We start from the raw sequence: 18,180 nt of genomic DNA, 5'->3' as shown, positions 1-18,180 counted from the left end.
AAATCCAAGGCATAAAGATGGGTTGGTTTGGGACAGTGTCACAGATGGTTGATGTGTCTCGAATCTTGTCGGAGTTGGGATGAAGGGTGGCTCCGAGCGTCTGGAAGGATTACCTAAGTCTCAAGGTGCATATTTACTGCGTAAGGCCAGCTTGGAGCTCTAGTGGGGCCGTTGACCGAGAATAGCACTGGATCTTTCCGTACCTGACGGAGATGCATCCATCTCCACTGTTGGTCTGGATCTTGCAGTTTCTAATGCATTCGAATACTTCGTCGTCACCTTCCCCTGCCACGCAATGAGGGCACGCAATGATCCAGGTTGCCGAGATGTCCATGCACTGGCAAGATAAGGCAGCACGCAACGAGAAATGGTCTAGCTCATCAACCGAGATGACAACCTAGGGAAGACTGCAATCGAGCTTCAGGGTAGCATCCTTTCTTGTCCTTTTACACCGAAAGTTGTTTCGACGCCGTTACATCACCCACCTGAGTCAAGTTGGGAGTTTCCCAAACCGTCAATCATCTTTTGCAGCTTGCGGCCTGCCTGCATACGAACACCCAAGAACGGCAAGGCAATCCACGTCTGCTATCGACCTGTCGCTTTTCTGAATAAGCCCGGCATCTTTGTTCCTGAACTTTGGAGAAATTGGTAGGCCCGCGATATCTCCCTCCATGGCCGTCCAGGACCCTCCAGAAAGAGCCTTGCCCACAGTATATCGTTGTTAGTTCCAGATACACAAACTTTATTTCATCCACCGTCTCATCTTTGGAAGCCCAGGAATCAGCCCGATAATACACACGGGCATTTCCACCCGCGCCAAGACATCTTGGAGATACATCATGGCAGAAAGTGTATTAATCACACAAAGTACACTACAGATTAGGCTTGATTCACGAATCCCACTTGCACTGCTCTTCCGTCACATTGCACTTTACCAATCTCAGTACCTACGTCTGACGCCAGCAAGATCAAGCCCCGCCGTGCTCTCATTTGTTGTGCCCGCAGCTCGTCAGATCCGACATCTCTTATCGGATCCGCGCGGGGCTGCACAGGCATGGTCTCGCATGTGATATGATGGACCTGGTGATCAACCTGTCCTCCCTTATCCACCACAACCCCTCGTTCTTGAGGTGTTGAGTTACTACTGCGTATGTACTCCATACGGGGCACAACAATAAGAATGCAGTCTCCGCACCTTCCTTGCATGGGCAGGGTGACGCAGACACGCAGATGGAGACGCAGAGCAGGCAGAGCAGGAGAGTCAAAAGCCAAAAAGACGCCCGCCAACCTAACGAAGCCGCCAGCCATTTCTCTTGCCCGCTGATAACGGGACTGCGGTATCAGAGCCCCGGCGAGTGCTAGTGGCAGTGGCACCAAGCGAAAGGGCGAAACCATGGGCAGCCCTGGTCTCGAGGATGGACTTGCCTATCGCGGTGCAACGGTTGGACAAGAGCTATTGGCGGTGAGTAGCCCGTAGTGCAGAGTCTACTGTGTAGGTAAGTGTGTGAGTACGGCCGGGAGGTATGTCCTGCCTGTCAGTGTCACTCCTGTGTTAGCTCAGTTATCGAGGAAATCGTTATCAAGGCGCAAGATGAAGCGAGGGGTTCACAAACCAACCTGGCTTGCTTCCTGTGCAATGCTATCTGTTCAATCTTGGACCGTCTATAAATGAGGCGCCCAATGCCCACCACGTGGACGAAAGTTGTGATCTGAAAACCTTTGCTTTGGCAGAACGGGAAGTTGCACAACGAAGCAATCCTCTTGGATGAAGTACGCGCTTGCGAAAGCTAGAGATCACCGTGACGTACCCAGCGGATGAACTCCAAAGACCAAAGTTCAACTCGAAATTGGGTTCTCACACACCCGTCCTCTCGACTACTTCGTACCAGCGACGAGTGGGCGGCCGGCGCGCCTGCTCGGCTCAGGGTCCTCACCACCTCGCGGCAGGTTTGCATCCCTTCGACTTACTCTCGAGTTGTTCCCCAAAATCGACCATCTTGCGAGCTCACCCAACCCAGGACTACACGGAGAGACTTGCAGCTTGAGGTGTCGTCACGGGTCGCAATCCCGACGAGCTGATTCCACCCCACCAACGGCTGCGAACTGCAGCTCCCTCCACTTTATCAGCAAGGTCCCAAAAGAGACGTCGCGTGCGCGCATTCCATTCCTGTCTACTGTCTAGGTACCTCGATCCCTACCTTACCGACAGCTTACCCTTGGTAAGGTTAGTTACCTCAGGGTAAAGTACGAGGTGTGGTTAGCAAACAAACACCGACTCTGCCCAATCAACAAACAGCTTGGACGAGTAATTGCAGCCTGCAAAGGAAACAGGAGGAATCACCAGGCCGCTGAAGCCACGCGGCGCACGGTACCCTCACCCAATCGCGGCCTGGAAGCACACCACCACAGGAGGCTACCGGAGCAATCGTGGTGCTAAGCCGCCTTATCTCCCCCTTAAATCCAGGGGACTTGCATACACCCCTTCAGTATTACGGGCAGCAAAGTAGCAAACGCCGCTCCGCCAGCGTGCGGGAGAGCCCGGTATTGGGGCCCAGGGCAGTGTTGGTGTCATTGAATTTCAACCCGCCAACAAGCACCTGTCCACTGTCCTGAGCGGACTTCAGACGCCCCCCCCCCTCCACCTCGACGGTCGGGCTTCGCGGATTGTCCGTTGGAGGGACTCTTGTGGTCGCCCCGAGAATTTAACTCGGAGCGCGTCCCACTGGAGCTTCCCTTCGACGTTCTCCATCGCAACTTTTTCCAACGTTGTTACCCTTTTCTGTTCGCTCTATTAACCGGTCCCTGATCTCATCCTACGACTATCTAATGGATTACACCGGAGGCACCGCAGAGGCCGATCATCTCTGCGTCTTGGTCCATGGGGTGAGTTTACCTTTACACCTTACACGTCATTCCCTGTCTTTTTCTCCCTTTCTGCACCCGTCTGCAGACTGCAGCACCGTTTTCCCACGACGTCATGAATGTTTCTGAACTAACGCAACGCCGCCTCGGCTCCATAGCTTTGGGGTAACCCCAACCACATGGCCCAGATCGCCAAAAGCTTGCGCGCCAAGTACTCCGCCGACAAGCTACACCTGCTGCTTGCGAAGCGAAACAGTGGCTCTTTCACGTACGATGGTATCGAGCGTGGTGGTGAGCGTGTGTGCGCCGAGATCGAGGAGGAGCTGCGCCTCATTGAGGAGAAGGGCGGCAAGATCACCAAGCTGAGCATCGTCGGATACTCGCTCGGAGGTCTCGTTTCCCGCTACGCCGTTGGCCTGCTTCACTCCAAGGGCATACTCGATACCGTGGAATGCATGGTGAGAGAAGGATCTCTTGATGCAGTAAAGGATGATGGCGACTAACTTGCGGTAGAACTTTGTGACCTTTGCCACGCCACACCTCGGCGTCCGCACACCACTCCGGGGATGGCACAATCACTTGTGGAATGTTCTCGGAGCTCGCACCCTATCTATGTCCGGCCGTCAGCTGTTCACCATCGACAACTTCCGCGATACCGGTCGACCACTGCTCGCCGTTTTGGCCGATCCCGACTCCATTTTCCTCGCCGGACTAAAGCGATTCAAACGTCACACCTTATACACCAATATTGTCAACGACAGAAGTGCTGTGCACTACACCACCGGTATTACCAAGACCGACCCCTACACCAACGTCGACAAGATCAAGGCCAATTTCTTGGACGGCTACGAAGATGTCATCCTCGATCCCAATCATCCCGTGGCGCCAAAGCCAAAGATCTCGGAGCCGGCCACGCTTTCGTCTGTTGCTGGGTCAAGCTGGAAATGGATCAAGCGCGTTCCTTTCGCCATAGCCTTGACGATTTTCGTCCCCATTGGTATAATTGCGTTCTTGTTCAGCTCAGTCGTCCAGACGGTCCGTTCATCGAAACGCATTCAATTGCACGAAAAGGGGCTTGCAGGAGTGGCAATTGACGAATACCGCGGCCCGCTGTGGATGAAGGAGATTCGGGAGGAGGTGGAACACGTGTACGAGACTCTCAACAGCTCGCAAGACCAAGAGTTCCTGGGAAGTGAATCGGAAGAGGATCTGGATGAGGTCGAGATGGATCGCAGCACCACACAGCTCCTGGCTAGGGAAAGGCGCATGTCGGTGCCGTCGCAGCCTACCCTCGCCTTGGCGCCCTACCAGTTCCAGATGATTCAGGCACTCGACTCTGTGGGATGGCACAAGTATCCTGTTTGGATTCACAAGGACAGGCACAGCCATGCTGCCATTATTGTGCGTTGGGAGAAGAAGACGTTCAGCGAGGGCCACGTCGTGCTCAAGCACTGGCTTAACGAAGAGTTCACGGTCTAGACAGGGTAGTTTGGTGTTGTTGTTTTTTTGGAGCCGGAGTTGGAGTTGGAGAAGCGATGGATTTAGAGTTAATGCTCCTCTCGGAGAGTTCAAGTTACCTCCTGTACAAATCATGATCAACCGTATGTTTCTTACACCACAGATCTTTAATACCTGCGTGATTGTTGTAGATAGGCTTGGCAGCCCAAGAAGATTCACATTTGAGCTGTCTGTTTGCACCCCGTGAATAGAACGTAAACATAAACGGAGAAGGCAGGCTGGTACGTATGATTCCAGTCAAATGTTGCCTACTATCTGTGGATGTTATTATGGTGATTATCCAGCTCAGCTGGTCCACGGGATGTCAACCCGGATCAACGCCTTACAAACAAACACCCCTCAACAAAACAACAATCTGCATAGTTCATCTTGGGTAGCCAGTGCCCGGAAAAAGACCCGACCTTCAGAACTGCCTCCATCTTCTTCTGCTGATCCCCCTTCCCAACCTCACACACATCCAAAGTACCTTTCCCCCCATCCCGTACGACTACAAGCAGGAGCGTCATACGGACAAGGATACGGCTTTCTCGCTTAAGCAGACTGGTAATCCCGGCTATCCGGGCGGCACTAGGCTTGGACCAGGCATGGTGTCCACAGGGGTCTTGCACCCCCCCCTCTTCCGTCCCTCCCCCCCCCCCCGGCTCTTATTTCACAAGCCACACAAGTGGTCCGTGGGCGGGACGGGAAGTCGAGGACCAATGGGTTTACGATTACGCCGACGGCGCGTTGGGCGCGTTGTAGGGGGGGTTGCCAAAGTCAATTGCGTCGTTTGTCGACGGGAGCTTGCCATTTCTTTGACAAACTACCTCTCGTTCGTCAGACCTACGGATACATCAGCCAAGGACAGGAAGGGCTTCTTCTTAATGCTTCCAGATATCTTGTTTTAAACTTGTCAATGGTCGCTATCGCAGCGCTATGAGTCGAAAGCATAGGATAGCGCACCTCACTTCACAATGAAGACCTCGAAACTAGCAAAAGAGACGTCGGCGCTCTTCAACAAGATGGCGGCATCATCGCCGCCGCCGCCGCCGCCACAGACCCGCCGCACGACGAGATCTTCGCTCGCGCGGTTCGCATACGCATCGAGTTCAACGACCTCTACGGGGGATTCTAAGGCGACAGCCACGGAAGCCGCGCTCCACGATATAGTCCTAGGCGTCGCCGACATTGAAGATGCGGTTCCCGATCCGCGGAGCAGGAAACGGAGACGGGTTGTCAAAGAGGAGGAAGTACAAGGCGAGGAGAGTGAAAGTGCCACAGGCACAGCAGCAGCAGCACCACCGCCACCACCACCACCACCAAGAACGACATCAAAATCACGAACCAGAATCAAAACCGAACATATCGAAACCGACGCCACATCACCACCATCTCCTCCAAAAGCCCGCAAAACCCGTAAACCAGCACGCACGATCCGCGGCACATCCCCTTCTTCCTCCGCAACACACATCGAACCCCCAACAGACTGGTTGCAAATCTACAACGCCGTAAAAGAAATGCGCCTCCACGGCGCAGCGCGCAACGCCGCCGTCGACACAATGGGCTGCGAACGCCTCTTCCACCCCGACGCCTCGGAACGCGACCGGCGCTTCCATATCTTGATTGCGCTCATGCTCTCGAGCCAGACGAAAGACACGGTTAACGCGGTGGCGATGAAGAGGTTGATGACGGAGTTGCCGCCGCACGAGGAGGGCGCGGAGGGGGGATTGTGTTTGGAGAATGTGCTGGCTGTGGAACCTGCGCTGTTGAATGAGTTGATTTGGGCGGTGGGGTTTCATAACAATAAGACAAAGTATGTTGTTCCCTTTCTTTCCGATGATGGATGGCACACGGGGAGCGATTGCATTCGATCCGGGTGTATGTGGCAGAACACCGAAAATGCTAACGTTGGATGTCCTAGGTTCATCAAAGCAGCAGCCATCATCCTCCGCGACAAATTCAACAGCGATATCCCCGACACGATCGAAGGTCTCACCTCTCTACCCGGCGTAGGCCCCAAGATGGCCTACCTCTGCCTGTCCGCGGCCTGGGACCGCACCGAGGGCATCGGCGTGGACGTACACGTGCACCGCATCACGAACCTCTGGGGCTGGCACAAGACCACGCAGCCCGAGGCGACGCGGCACGCGCTGCAGAGCTGGCTGCCCAAGGACAAGTGGCGCGAGATCAACTGGCTGCTCGTCGGGTTCGGCCAGACGGTCTGCTTGCCTGTCGGGCGCAAGTGCGGCGATTGCGAGCTCGGGTTGGGCGGGTTGTGTAAGGCGGCGGAGAGGAAGAAGGTGAATGAGGGGCGTAAGATGAGGGAGATTAAGGTCGAGGTGAAGGAGGAGGAAGATGGGGACGTGGTCATCAAGACGGAAGAGGTTGTCAAGGAGGAGCAAGTTGTGCGTGATGCGGTTGTGAATCAAAGGACGGAGCAGCCGGAGCCGGCATCGGAGCCGGCGGTTGGTGATGAACCGGATGCAGTTGTGAGTACGGATGCACCGCGAAGAAGTCGCAGAAGTGGCCTATCCAGGTAGTTGGGTGTAAATAGAACCCTGCCTATTGTACAACACTTGTCGTAAATGAAGCAATTGGCCCATACCGGCATGACTGTTACTTGTGCGCTGTCCCGTACGGAGACGGGAATGTGCAACATCAACGCCAGGGGCGGGCGGAAATCGCAGAAATGACGTGCCGTCCGCCGGCAACGACAAATCGACCACGCGACCAGTGAACCAGCGGAATGACCGGGGTCCTACTTGTCTCGTTCTCGGGGGTCGGTGGAGAAGCGGGGGACCCGAACAAACTCGGAGGAATTCCGAATTTTGAGGTGGCCCTGCGGAAAAGGGAGTTGAAGAGTCATTGCCGTGCCTGCCGGTCGTTCCCGACACTGTGTGTACTGTGTTGTGGTGAGTTGTCAGCTGGTCCGGGCAGACGACTGCGTTGAGAGAAGATGAAAGACGGTAGCAGAACGATGGGGGCGATTGCGACTGTGTGAGATACGATATCGGAGATAGGCCGGGATAATCGGTATTCGCCCCGTTGTATGTAGTGGGCGCCCGTGCTCTGATCCCCCGTGGACCCGTGGTTCACTGGTGCCGTCATTGTCGTCCACTTCAATCAGAAAGTAGCTTTTCGTGACGTGTGGAAAATCGGCGTGGGCGGAGGGGGATGAGGATGGGGATGGCGGAGAGAGTTGTGGCTGACTCGCGAGGTCAGAGGACGACGAAAGCGGCCATATGAAGCACGGCGTGCCACGGCTTGCAGGGGGGCCTAAGGGAAAAACAGAATTGTCTTTGCCCGCCGGGCGCCCCCTCTTCCTCCGCCTCTCCTTTGATGGATGTTCTGGAACAAGGAGGTGACAGAGTGAGAGAGAAAAAAGGGTCAAAGTTCTGACGCACTTTGCAATGTTCGTCCGTGGTTTCATTCGGCTGAAAAGGCGGATAACTCTCCGAACTGGCCCCGGCGACTCGCGGCTACTCCGCTGCCGGAACGGCCACTGCCACTGACGCAGCGTGTGGCATGGTGTGGAACATCATAGTTCAAAGTGAGGTTTGTTAGTCATGAAATATGCATTTGTCAAACGGTAGTGAACATGGAGTCGAGCAGTGATCAAAACTGAGTAAAATGATGGTTTGAAATATTGTCAAAATTTGATGGCCAAATTCTCCTTGGCGGCCGCTCCAAATCAACTATACGCCGGTACGCCTTGCGGAAGAAGTATGAAGCCGAACTATCCTAAGCCGAAGTATGATACACATCATTGGTGTAAGGATTCGGACGGGATGCCGCTCTGAATCGTGCAAATCACGCGGAGACCAAACAGAAACGCTGTTGTCGCCGCCGTCGCTACCGCTGCAGCATTATGAATGCGAGCTGCGAAATCTCGCAAATAACTGTGTCGAAAATAACTGATCCATGCGTCGTGCAGAGGTCCAAAGATATGAGTAGGACGTGCGATAAGGATGTGAGCCTTGCGCCCCGGACTGGCTTGACAGCTCTTGGTGTGGTGCAATCCACGCTGTATCCGGCCTTGTGGGATAGCTCGTGGCACCTCGCCATGTGTATGTGTGTTTGACTACGCGAGCGCCATGGCGGAATGCGATCAGGATCGGTCTCGATGTTGTCGATCCGATTATACCCCACGGATAACTTGCGTGCGCTCGCTCTCGAGTTGTGCTGCATTCCGCTCATGTGATTGCTTCTTGCACTGAGCAGTAAGTTAGCAAATGAGTCCTTCATCTTGCAACACAGTACCGAGTCCTAATAACCATGAGAATGGTAGCCCGGAAGTAAAACTTACGTCTTCCAAGCCGTCGCACTTGTGGTCCTCTAAGAGGCGGTGCTTGCCACAGAAGTGGCCGTTGCAGAATCCGCAGTCGCCAACGATACGTTGAGCAGCATCCTTGCACTCCTTAAAGGTGCAGCGGATCTTCTTCTGAGGCATGATTGGTAGTTGTTTTGGGGGGAAGACGATTTGGTTACGGGTGCCCTCGTCTGAGAGCGACGTTGGTTGGGTTTGTAGACTGCGACGTCGAGAGACGAGATCGTACTTGATCGCAGAGGATGACTCGTTGGGGTCCAGCAGCTTGCGTGGCGAGGCGGGAGGTGTGAAGAGACCGAAGTGGGATGAGGGAGACGTGAGAGAGAGAAGAAGGAAAAGAAGGAGAGAAGGAAAAAGTGAATCAGAGGTGATGAGTGAGAGTAGAAGTATTAGAAGAAGACTGGAGGCGAATTGTGTCAGTCGGTCAATGATGATCTAATAAGCAGAGAGGCAGGACCGGGTCCAGGTCCAACCGGGCAAGCCAGGCGCCAGGTCGAAGGCGGGAGAAGCGCTCACAATGACAACCAAAGACAAGACAAGGAACAACAGACGTGGAGCAGGGGACAGGGTGGCTGGTGGAGCTTTGGGTCTGGTCTGGGGAGGGGGGTGGATTATGTTGTTATTTATTGGGAAAATAGACATGCAGGGCACACTTCATCGGAGGCGCCAATGCAGGATTGATTAAAACGGAGACCCAAGCAACGAGGCGAGGCGTTCCCAGGCGGCTTACCTCACCACTTTCAGCCTGTTAGTCTGCCACTCTTGGGTGGACTTTACAACTCCACGGCCGGGAAGAGAGAGCTTGTGGCTGCGGGAGTGAGCGAGAGTTACTCTGAAGTCTTCAGTTTGGACGGTGGGGGGTGTGACCACAACACCACACACGCAAACACACCTCATGGCCCTCCTCCTCACTCTTCCCTCCTCTTCCTCAGCTAGACAAGTGGAAGCACTCATCCGCGCTAGATGGACATCTGCTGAGGTGCGCTCCGATGCGCTGCCATGCAATGCACGGCCAGACCATTCTGCGGTCCACGGTGTCCACGGTGTCCCCAGTGCTATCCATGCCACGCAGAGTGCTAAGGTAGCCGTTTCCGTTTGCGCATGCAGAATCCAATGGAACAACGACGAGAGGAGGTATCCGTACTTGGCCTTGCACGAGATATGGAACTCGAGGTCGTAGCAGAGATGCCGTGTCCGTAAACTTGGGCCAGATGTTGGGCCCCCAGCCAGCCCAGCAGACTATTACTGCGTATGCGTACGGAGTACGGATACACTGACGACAACTCGTCAAGTGATGCGTTGGGAAGGGTACTGGCTCCTCCAGTTGCAGCGGCTCCAGTTGCAGTGGAAGCGGCGGATATCGGTGCACAGCCATATGGGTGTGAGAGGTCAAGTGAAATACCAGAAAATCCAGGGTAGGGGGTATCCGTACAACAAGAAAGAGAGGCTCGACTCACCAAAGGCGAGGTTCCCTGTTCTTTGTTCAGCCGGAACAGTGGGCGTTTCCCTGCTGCAAAGAGAACAGGCAGTGAACAGCGTACGTGTGCGTCCGAGGTACCCAGGTACCATCCGTATAACCGAAGGAAGGTCATCGTTGGTCCGTGGTCAGGACTCAGTAGTGGGTGTAGTCAGCCGTAGGTTGGTAGATCCGATGGGGCGGGGGTCGAGACAGCGCTGATGGGGACGATGGAGTCAGGGTCGTGTTTAAGGGTGGGCGAAACGAGAGAGAGAGGGAGAGGCGTCGCTCTGGTGGCTTTGAGCCTCGGGATTACTGGATTGGAGAAGAGAGGCTGGCGCCTGACGCTGACGCTGACGCTGATGGCTCGGGAACCGGTACTGTAATGACGCTGGCGCTGGTCCTGGCACTCCAAAACTGTAATTGGCAGTGCTGATTTGTGTCAAATGGGCGCCAGGACAATGCCGATGACACTGGTTGACGGTTTGTGAGGCTCCGAAAGCGGTGAATGTACGTCGGGATGATTAATTATTGTGTAGACTGGATTGTACTGGATCGGACTGGGCCTCGCGCCTCTCGTGTGTCTCTCGTTCCGTCGGGCATTCGTATAAGTCATGGCTCCGGTGGCTGCTTGTCCCGAGTCAATGGATCACTCCAGACGGATCAGCCCCGGAACAGCCTAAGATGGCTTGTCGAGATTATCGATCAGTGCTGCCAATGCCATGGATGATGGCGTTGGAGACGAAAGTAACATGGGGCGGTGGCTGACGAGGGTTCACTGGTGAGACTGAATAGGAACGAGGGTGCTGAAATTGCGCAAGGTATCCGAATACCGGCAGCGTATCCGTAAGGTAGTGCTGTGAGTGCCTCGATCCTCAAGGCAAGGATGCGCAATGTGATATACGTCAGCGGTGGTTTGGTGATGGAGGAAATGAGGTGACTTTCTGAATGCTAGTGGCAGCAAGACGACGGGATTCGATCCATGCGGGCTTGCCAACGACGCAAAGCAGACCGCAGGAGGGTGTGATTCGAAAAAATTCCTGGAACTGAGTCAGGTAGATGCAACGCGGTGAAGGCAGATGTGAATACTCCGTACCTAAGTTGAACGGTGCAGAAGTCGAGATGTAGATCGGCCTACCTTCATGTTAGACTACCTACCTGACTATTTACCTCAGGTACTCACGCACTACAGTACAGCAGATGCTCCGAGCGAGTCAAGAAGGATGTTGCTCAACTACCTTGCCTTCCACACTGCATTGGACAAATTACTTGTGGAAGATGAATGGTGAATTGCACCTGACGAATAAACAAGTCAACTGAGTAGGATCGTCGCAGGAAGAAAAGGAAGGAAGGAGCTGAGAAGTTTCCGAAGAACCAAAATGAAACTCCCATCCGCGCAACTGCCGTCAAAATCACAATTGCCAAAGGTACCTACCTGCCTACTTTCCTAAGGTGCGTAGGTACCTGATCTTGCCTTGTCTCAATCATCAACTCCAGTTTCCTCTCCGCACTTCTAATGCCCACATATGGTATGTACTTCAACCTCCAAGATACACTTCTCGCCGTTGCATCGGGGCCGGTCACCGACCTTCCATCTACCGATACATCGCCGACTTCACCCCTCCCGCCATTTCCTCGGGCTGTCCAAGGATTGCCGATGGACGGGTACCGAAGCCATGTGCCGCCAAACTCAGCAGCCTAATCCAACTTTCAACCTGTCCGAACCAAGCAGGCCAATCCTCCTCATCTCGAGCAATTGTCAATGGCAGACAAGCTCAGGTCGTTCGCTCTGTTTCTCGTGCAGTACATGGCAGTGCATGTCACGGCATGGCAACAGTCGCTAGTGGCAGCATGGCCTCATGGATCATGGCTTGTGCTGGAGCCCGAGTTGCAGGAGGCATCCTAGTTCCCTCTGCACCAGTTCGTAACCAAGGACCGAGATGGCTGGTGAGAGATGGGAGGGCGACTGACTTGGTACTGCCTTCCAATCGCATCGCAGTTGCCTGTCACAAGCCATCATTGTCGCTGGCCCTTGTTCGCTCTCGCCAACGGCATCCCCCGCATGAGGTACCGAATAACTGCCGCAACGTTCCGAAGCTAATAGATTGAAGCTAATAGATTAGCAGTAGACAGTTTCCTCGATGCTACTTCGATACTCCGTCAAGCCAGTGAAGCTCGCCTCGGCCGCTGGAAATTCGTTTGAACCTGCACCACGCAGCCGTCCCATGCGCTCCAACACTGGTTCAACTTTGATGAATGAGGTGCAAACGAGGCGCTGGTAGATTCAAGATGAGCCATGGCAAAGTTATCTTAATCAAAGGACAAGCATCCTATCGTCCCTTACCGGCCCGAAGTCATTGCTCTGGATAGTTGCAAGGAATAACCTCGTCTTTACTTTCTCCCAAGAGGACCGTCCCCAAGCGTCTCGGGGCTTCCGCACCGCACGCAATGACCTTCTGGGGGGCTTTCTTCGGTTCCGAACCCAAAAGATGCCAGTGCTGTGACCTTAGCTTATCCCGCAACATCAACTTTCCGAGATCCCCGCGTGGACCTGCAACGGCCATCATCAGTTGAGAAGTAGTGGAACAGCAAGTGAGAAGTCTACACGGTTAGGCCGAGCGGTGCGGTCAACTCAGACGGAGCAAAGACTTTGTCCTTTGTCGCCATAGCTCGGCTCCGGAGATGCTCGGCTGGCTGTCCATCAAGTCACAACAACATATCTCTGCATGCCGAATCGCACCTTGTCTTTGGCTAGCCTGATATTCCACAGCCACAAGTTGAGTTCTGACAGGTGGAAGGGAAAGGTGCCCTACAATAGCAGATGCGGCACCGAATGGTTAGCTACAGGTCACCCCAAGCAGTGCCGCCTAGCCTAGCGCCGTGCAACCCGACCTCCTCCCGTATTGGAGCTGGCTTCCTGCAGCCACTGCATCCAGGCGCTTGGGAGCGGCGCCATTGGCTTTTAGCATGTCCTCCAGGAGGACTATCTTCGATGCAGCGAGCTGGCCGAGATATCACGGGAAAGGTGTATATCTGGGACAAACTGCCTGCCCGTCGACAAACGCGGCTCAACGTTGTCCGTCCTCGTTCGTCGTACCCGCATACCGAACACGGGATATCCACGGTCATTATCTCGTGTCCGGTGTTGTTCTCGAAGAGGGGATGAATCAAAGGATACGAATGCCCCGACAAGACGATCCTTGCGATCCGGTTGTTGACTTACCTACCCCATGTCTGGCTCGTCTTATCTTATCATCCCTGAGGGGGAATCGCATCCTGAGGTGGCCTCGCCTGTTCACGAGACCAGCCAACCTCGCATCATCGAGTAATAACCGCCTACTTCGCAGAGTTGTCGAGGGTCCGAGACCGCCTTGCATTTCGAGCCAGCAGGCCCGCACCCAACCATTTGAGGCCCGCCCGCTGATGGATCGCTGGAGCAATCGCTGGATCTTGAATCCTACGGTTCGGATGGCAATGGAGAGCACATGTGCGTTGGCAAAAGTCAACTCAAAATCTCTGGCTTAACCGCCCTCGGTGTCATTTCTCGCATTCCGCAAAACCCTCAGAAGTGAAACGCCGGGTGCCTTTAGACATGTGTCAAAAATGTGAGTTACACAATCCTTTGCTCAACATCCGATTGAGGGAATCCTCATTTATGGAGCAGTCCTGTGTTTATTTACACCGCCTCCTAATACCTTCTACGGGGACATGCTTCCCTCTCTAACTTGCCTTCTGGGTTGTCCCCCAACAGTGTTAGTCGATGCTACGCCGGACGTCGAGATTGCTAGTCTAGCCTTGATTGCCCATCAAAATTAGCCATCAATGCACTCGGATCTTGATTTACAATGGGGGGGAACCCCTACTGTCCTCGGCCTCCCCCAGTCACGACTATTTCCTAAAATTACGAGCCAAACGGTGAACCGGACGGTTTTGATGTTGTTTCCCGTGCGATTCCCCACGGTTCATTCTATTTACCACCCCCGGCTCGCTCTGCCAAAAAATCGTCCGATTCCCCAGTCCCACTCCTCCTCAACCAATATAACTATTTGGGGTCTGTGGCTTGACATCCGTCTCATCCCCAAAGAAGCAGCCCGAGGAAGAAAACAGTAGACAGCAGGCATGCCACCGGTTGATGAGAAATGAGCAGGTGTATCGTCACCGCGGCTTTACAACAGTCTAGCTAGGCCTGCAGTCAAATTGTCAAATAGAAGCCTCAGCAGTGTCCGCACATCTCCGAGACATGTGGCGCGGACATCGGACAATCTCGCTCAAAGACGGCCGGGCAATGAATAATGCGGCCCTTTCAGATAAAGTGTAATTGATGGTTAGGATGTAGTACGACCGCAAGCTGGACGGTAGCAAGAGGCCTCATACTCATGATAGAGAACAGATGTCTCAGTCCGATCCGCGAGATAGTCATTGAGACAAAGACGTATTCGTACATGTATTGCGATCCAATGGTGTTAGACGGGTATACCGCACCCCATTCTCACAAACTTGTTGTTCACTATCATTGGTCCACCACCCCATGGTGACAGGACGAAAGAGACGGGAGAAAGAGCTGCTGTACGGAGTAATTTGGCTTGAAACTGCTCCGAAGAAGCATCCAGGATACCTGAATCTTCTCTCAAAAGCGGCGAGATAAGCTTCCGTGGCGGACAGCGTGCATCTAGCATGCTCTCCCTTAGGTCTTTTGCTAACAGAACCTGCCAGATGATGAATCAACCCTGCTGGATCATTCGTCAATCAACCGGCCATCCTCCTCCTCATCCGATAATTACAGGATTCCTACGATTTTGGTAGCTAGTGCTGATTCCACCTAGCAGTCGAGGTAGACCCAGATCTATTCCGTACTAACACAGAGGTGGAAGGAATATGTGCCCGCCCCGGAACATGCAGGGTGAGTAGGGGGCGGCACAGGCCCGGACTTTTGGGACTGTCTACTATGGGGGCCGCGCGCCGCCGGATATCACCGCCGCGGGTCCCCGGAATTGTACAAGCGGATGGTCTAGAATCCCAATGGAAGACCACCTGAGGAAAATACACGAACTAAGGTCACAAAAGATCACTGGTGAATAAGGACATGGAATCTTGACGACATGGTGTGAGCATTTTGCTATCGACATATATCGCGACATTGCGCGTACGGACAGGCTGAACGGTTCCACCTCGTCGCCGACGACCCAGGACCAAACCATCATCACAAGCCCGCCCACCTGGCTTCACAGTTTGGATTCGCGAGGCGGTACTGGGATATCGATTTCACTTTTTTTTTGTATTAAACTATCAGTATTTTTTGTATTTCAGAAGACGCACCGAGACGGTCGCGCAACCAGAAGCCCGTGGTATATTGTGTTAAGCTTACTTGCGCATGTCGACCACGGCTCTGATGCAGTCGCCTTGCTTCATGGTCTCAAAGGCGTTGTTCATCTCGCCCAAGGTCTTCCTGTGGGTGATGAACTCGTCCACCTTCAGGTCGCCCTTGATATAGTCCTGCACGAGACCGGGCAGCTGAGAGCGGCCCTTGACACCGCCGAACGCGCAACCCTTCCAGACACGACCGGTGACGAGCTGGAACGCTGTTTGAGAAAGTGGTTAGTTTCTGATGCCGTACTACAACAAGGTTGTGCGAGGGGTACTTACGACGGGTGGCAATCTCCTGACCAGCAGCAGCGACACCGATGATGATGCTCTGTCCCCATCCCTTGTGGCAAGCCTCGAGAGCAGCACGCATGACGCTGACGTTACCAGTGCAGTCGAAGGTGAAATCGCAGCCGCCGTCGGTAAGCTCAATGAGCTTGTCGACCACAGACTGGTCTCCGAGCTTGGTGGGGTTGACGAAATCCGTCGCGCCGAACTTTCTCGACCACTCCTCCTTGTTGGGGTTAACGTCGACGACAATAATCTTTCCAGCCTTGTTCACGACGGCACCCTGAACGACGGAGAGACCGACGCAGCCGGCACCGAAGACGGCAACGTTGTCGCCCTCCTGGACGTTGGCGGTAATTCTGGCAGCACCGTATCCGGTGGTGATACCGCAGCCCAACAAGCAAGTGCGGTCCATGGGAGCATCCTGCTGGACGGCAACGACTGAGATGTCGGCAACGACGGTGAACTGAGAGAAGGTGGAGGTGCCCATGAAGTGAAGCAGGTCCTTGCCCTTGCACTTGAAGCGCGAGGTGCCGTCGGGCATGACACCCTTGCCCTGGGTGGCGCGGATCTTGCCGCACAGGTTGGTCTTGCCTGACTTGCAGAACTTGCACTCCTGGCACTCTGGTGTGTAGAGGGCGACGACGTGGTCGCCGACCTTCACGTTTGTGACGCCCTCGCCGACGGACTCGACGATACCGGCGCCCTCATGGCCGAGGACGATGGGGAAGGCTCCCTCGGGGTCCTTGCCGGAGAGAGTGTAGGCATCTGTCCCGAGGAAAGTGTGTCAGTCCTGAAGTTTCTGGTGTTGTAGTAAACAGTCTTCGGATCTTCATCCGAGACCTCAGGCGGGGGTTGTAATGTACCTGTGTGGCAGACACCGGTGTGGTAGATTTCGATACGGACCTCGTGGGCCTTGGGCGGGGCAACTTCGATATCCTCGATGCTCAAGGGCTGGCCGGCCTCCCAGGCGACGGCGGCCTTGCAAGTAATGGTCTGTAGATGATCAATTGGGTCAGCGGATGGGTTCGGGTTGTCAAGATGGCTCGCGTCTCAGTCGTCTCCGTGGTCGTCGAGCTACCCCGCAATGGATGGGAGAAAATCGCAGAGCAGGGAATACAGATGTAATGTAAAGTGCTTGGAGTGGGAACTGGGCATACCTTTCCTGCAGTGGCAGACATGTTGTGTGATGATGGTCGATGAGAACCTTGATGGAAGGAGGAAATCGGCACACTAAGCTTAGCTTATAACCGGGCAGGGTACGAGTATTTATTCCAACGAGGTCGGAAGGAGGAGCTGGCAGCTGGAAGTCCAAGATGCAGGTTGGGCACTGGCAGAGGGGGAGAGAACTGCCGCCGGGTGTCTTTTGGCACCATCTCCAAACCCCACCTTCCCCTCGGGAGGGGAAAGTATCCGTGAGTCTCGGGGGTTCGGGGACTGAGACTTGAGTTAGGTACCTCTCTTCCTCTGTGTGCGTATCTCTATCTGGAGACTGGAGTGCACTTCTTCCTTTACTCGACCGCGAATTGGAAAAAGCGGAGGCGTTCAGCTTGTCATTGACTAGGTACTCAGGTAAGTAGAGGATAAAACACTACTGACGCCAGCCGTGACTTGTACGAGTCTTGGGTGAGGCGGATGGAAGGGCATTCCCAAGCAGCAATACACGAGTACGTCATTGGATCGATTGAGGTTCTGGGGATGAATTCTGTTATTTGGTTGGCTGGAACTCTACTGGCAAGTCCCTCTCCTGTTGTCCCAATTGGCTGCCTGTGATTAGGTAGGTACACGGTACGGTGACAGTCAGATAGAAGAAGTCGAGACCAACGGATGCCTTTCCGACGGACACCAAGATCCAGAAATCGCAGTAACTGGTTCCCTTCCCGAGAACGAAGGCCGAATCACGGCTTGCACGGGCACCTAGCCGGGGGTGGCGGGGGCAGGCTGCGTATCTGGGTCTTCCAAGCGCTTCCACCTCACCAAAGAAAAAGACCGCCCTTTTTGAGACGTTTCCCCCTCCTCCTCTCTTCCGGCGCGCTTTCGGGCTTGCAGCCTATCGTTGTCTGAAGACGCAATACACCAAAACTTTAAGCCGTCGGGGTTAGGCTTTTGAGATGCTATTAATGCACCCTTTTGCAGGCATAGTCTATCGGCGATTGAATCTGGCCAAGCCTGCCCGCCCGCCTTCTGAGGGATGACTTTCCGTGGTTGCCAAGATGGCCTTGAGGAGTACAGCGCTTTTCTTAGGGCCCGCACGTCCAGAGCCCGATTTATGTCCGGGCCCGGAGGTTTCAAGCAGTTTCTTTACTCCCTTTGGCAGCTCTACCCTATCTAATCGGCATGCCGGGCTAGAACGCCGTAACACGGAGGAAGACGAGGGGAGCTCCGGGAC

The 18,180-nt window shown here is 54.4% G+C and overlaps 6 protein-coding genes across 6 annotated transcripts; 4 read left to right on the top strand and 2 right to left on the bottom strand.

Moving 5' to 3' along the window:
* Window positions 1-1,815: 1,815 nt before the first annotated feature.
* On the top strand, window positions 1,816-2,079 carry CTAM01_09739 (uncharacterized protein; the record flags this gene model as incomplete). Its single annotated transcript, XM_060525755.1, has 1 exon — window positions 1,816-2,079. The coding sequence occupies one exon, from the start codon at window positions 1,816-1,818 to the stop codon at window positions 2,077-2,079; it is 264 nt and encodes an 87-aa protein (XP_060379631.1).
* Window positions 2,080-2,826: 747 nt separating this feature from the next.
* Window positions 2,827-4,341, top strand: CTAM01_09738 (uncharacterized protein; the record flags this gene model as incomplete). The annotated part of the gene is made up of 3 exons (XM_060525754.1): window positions 2,827-2,883; window positions 3,021-3,320; window positions 3,376-4,341. The coding sequence occupies 3 exons, from the start codon at window positions 2,827-2,829 to the stop codon at window positions 4,339-4,341; spliced, it is 1,323 nt and encodes a 440-aa protein (XP_060379630.1).
* Window positions 4,342-5,333: 992 nt separating this feature from the next.
* CTAM01_09737 (HhH-GPD superfamily base excision DNA repair protein) lies at window positions 5,334-7,605 on the top strand (the record flags this gene model as incomplete). The annotated part of the gene is made up of 3 exons (XM_060525753.1): window positions 5,334-6,172; window positions 6,281-6,848; window positions 7,582-7,605. The coding sequence occupies 3 exons, from the start codon at window positions 5,334-5,336 to the stop codon at window positions 7,603-7,605; spliced, it is 1,431 nt and encodes a 476-aa protein (XP_060379629.1).
* Window positions 7,606-8,497: 892 nt separating this feature from the next.
* CTAM01_09736 (AN1-type zinc finger protein) lies at window positions 8,498-8,809 on the bottom strand (the record flags this gene model as incomplete). Its single annotated transcript, XM_060525752.1, has 2 exons — window positions 8,498-8,572; window positions 8,666-8,809. 2 exons carry the CDS (start codon window positions 8,807-8,809, stop codon window positions 8,498-8,500), a joined length of 219 nt encoding a protein of 72 aa, XP_060379628.1.
* A 4,300-nt stretch (window positions 8,810-13,109) lies between these two features.
* On the top strand, window positions 13,110-13,667 carry CTAM01_09735 (uncharacterized protein; the record flags this gene model as incomplete). Its single annotated transcript, XM_060525751.1, has 1 exon — window positions 13,110-13,667. The coding sequence occupies one exon, from the start codon at window positions 13,110-13,112 to the stop codon at window positions 13,665-13,667; it is 558 nt and encodes a 185-aa protein (XP_060379627.1).
* Window positions 13,668-15,503: 1,836 nt separating this feature from the next.
* Window positions 15,504-16,972, bottom strand: CTAM01_09734 (uncharacterized protein; the record flags this gene model as incomplete). The annotated part of the gene is made up of 4 exons (XM_060525750.1): window positions 15,504-15,721; window positions 15,786-16,559; window positions 16,658-16,787; window positions 16,952-16,972. 4 exons carry the CDS (start codon window positions 16,970-16,972, stop codon window positions 15,504-15,506), a joined length of 1,143 nt encoding a protein of 380 aa, XP_060379626.1.
* Between the last annotated feature and the right edge of the window lie 1,208 nt (window positions 16,973-18,180).

Source organism: Colletotrichum tamarilloi, assembly GCF_030869305.1.
Source record: "Colletotrichum tamarilloi strain Tom-12 chromosome Unknown Scaffold_40.1, whole genome shotgun sequence".
In the NCBI taxonomy this organism is placed as follows: Eukaryota; Fungi; Ascomycota; class Sordariomycetes; order Glomerellales; family Glomerellaceae; genus Colletotrichum; species Colletotrichum tamarilloi.
Note: the sequence above shows the minus strand (reverse complement) of the source record. Positions and strands in the feature narration are given on the sequence as shown.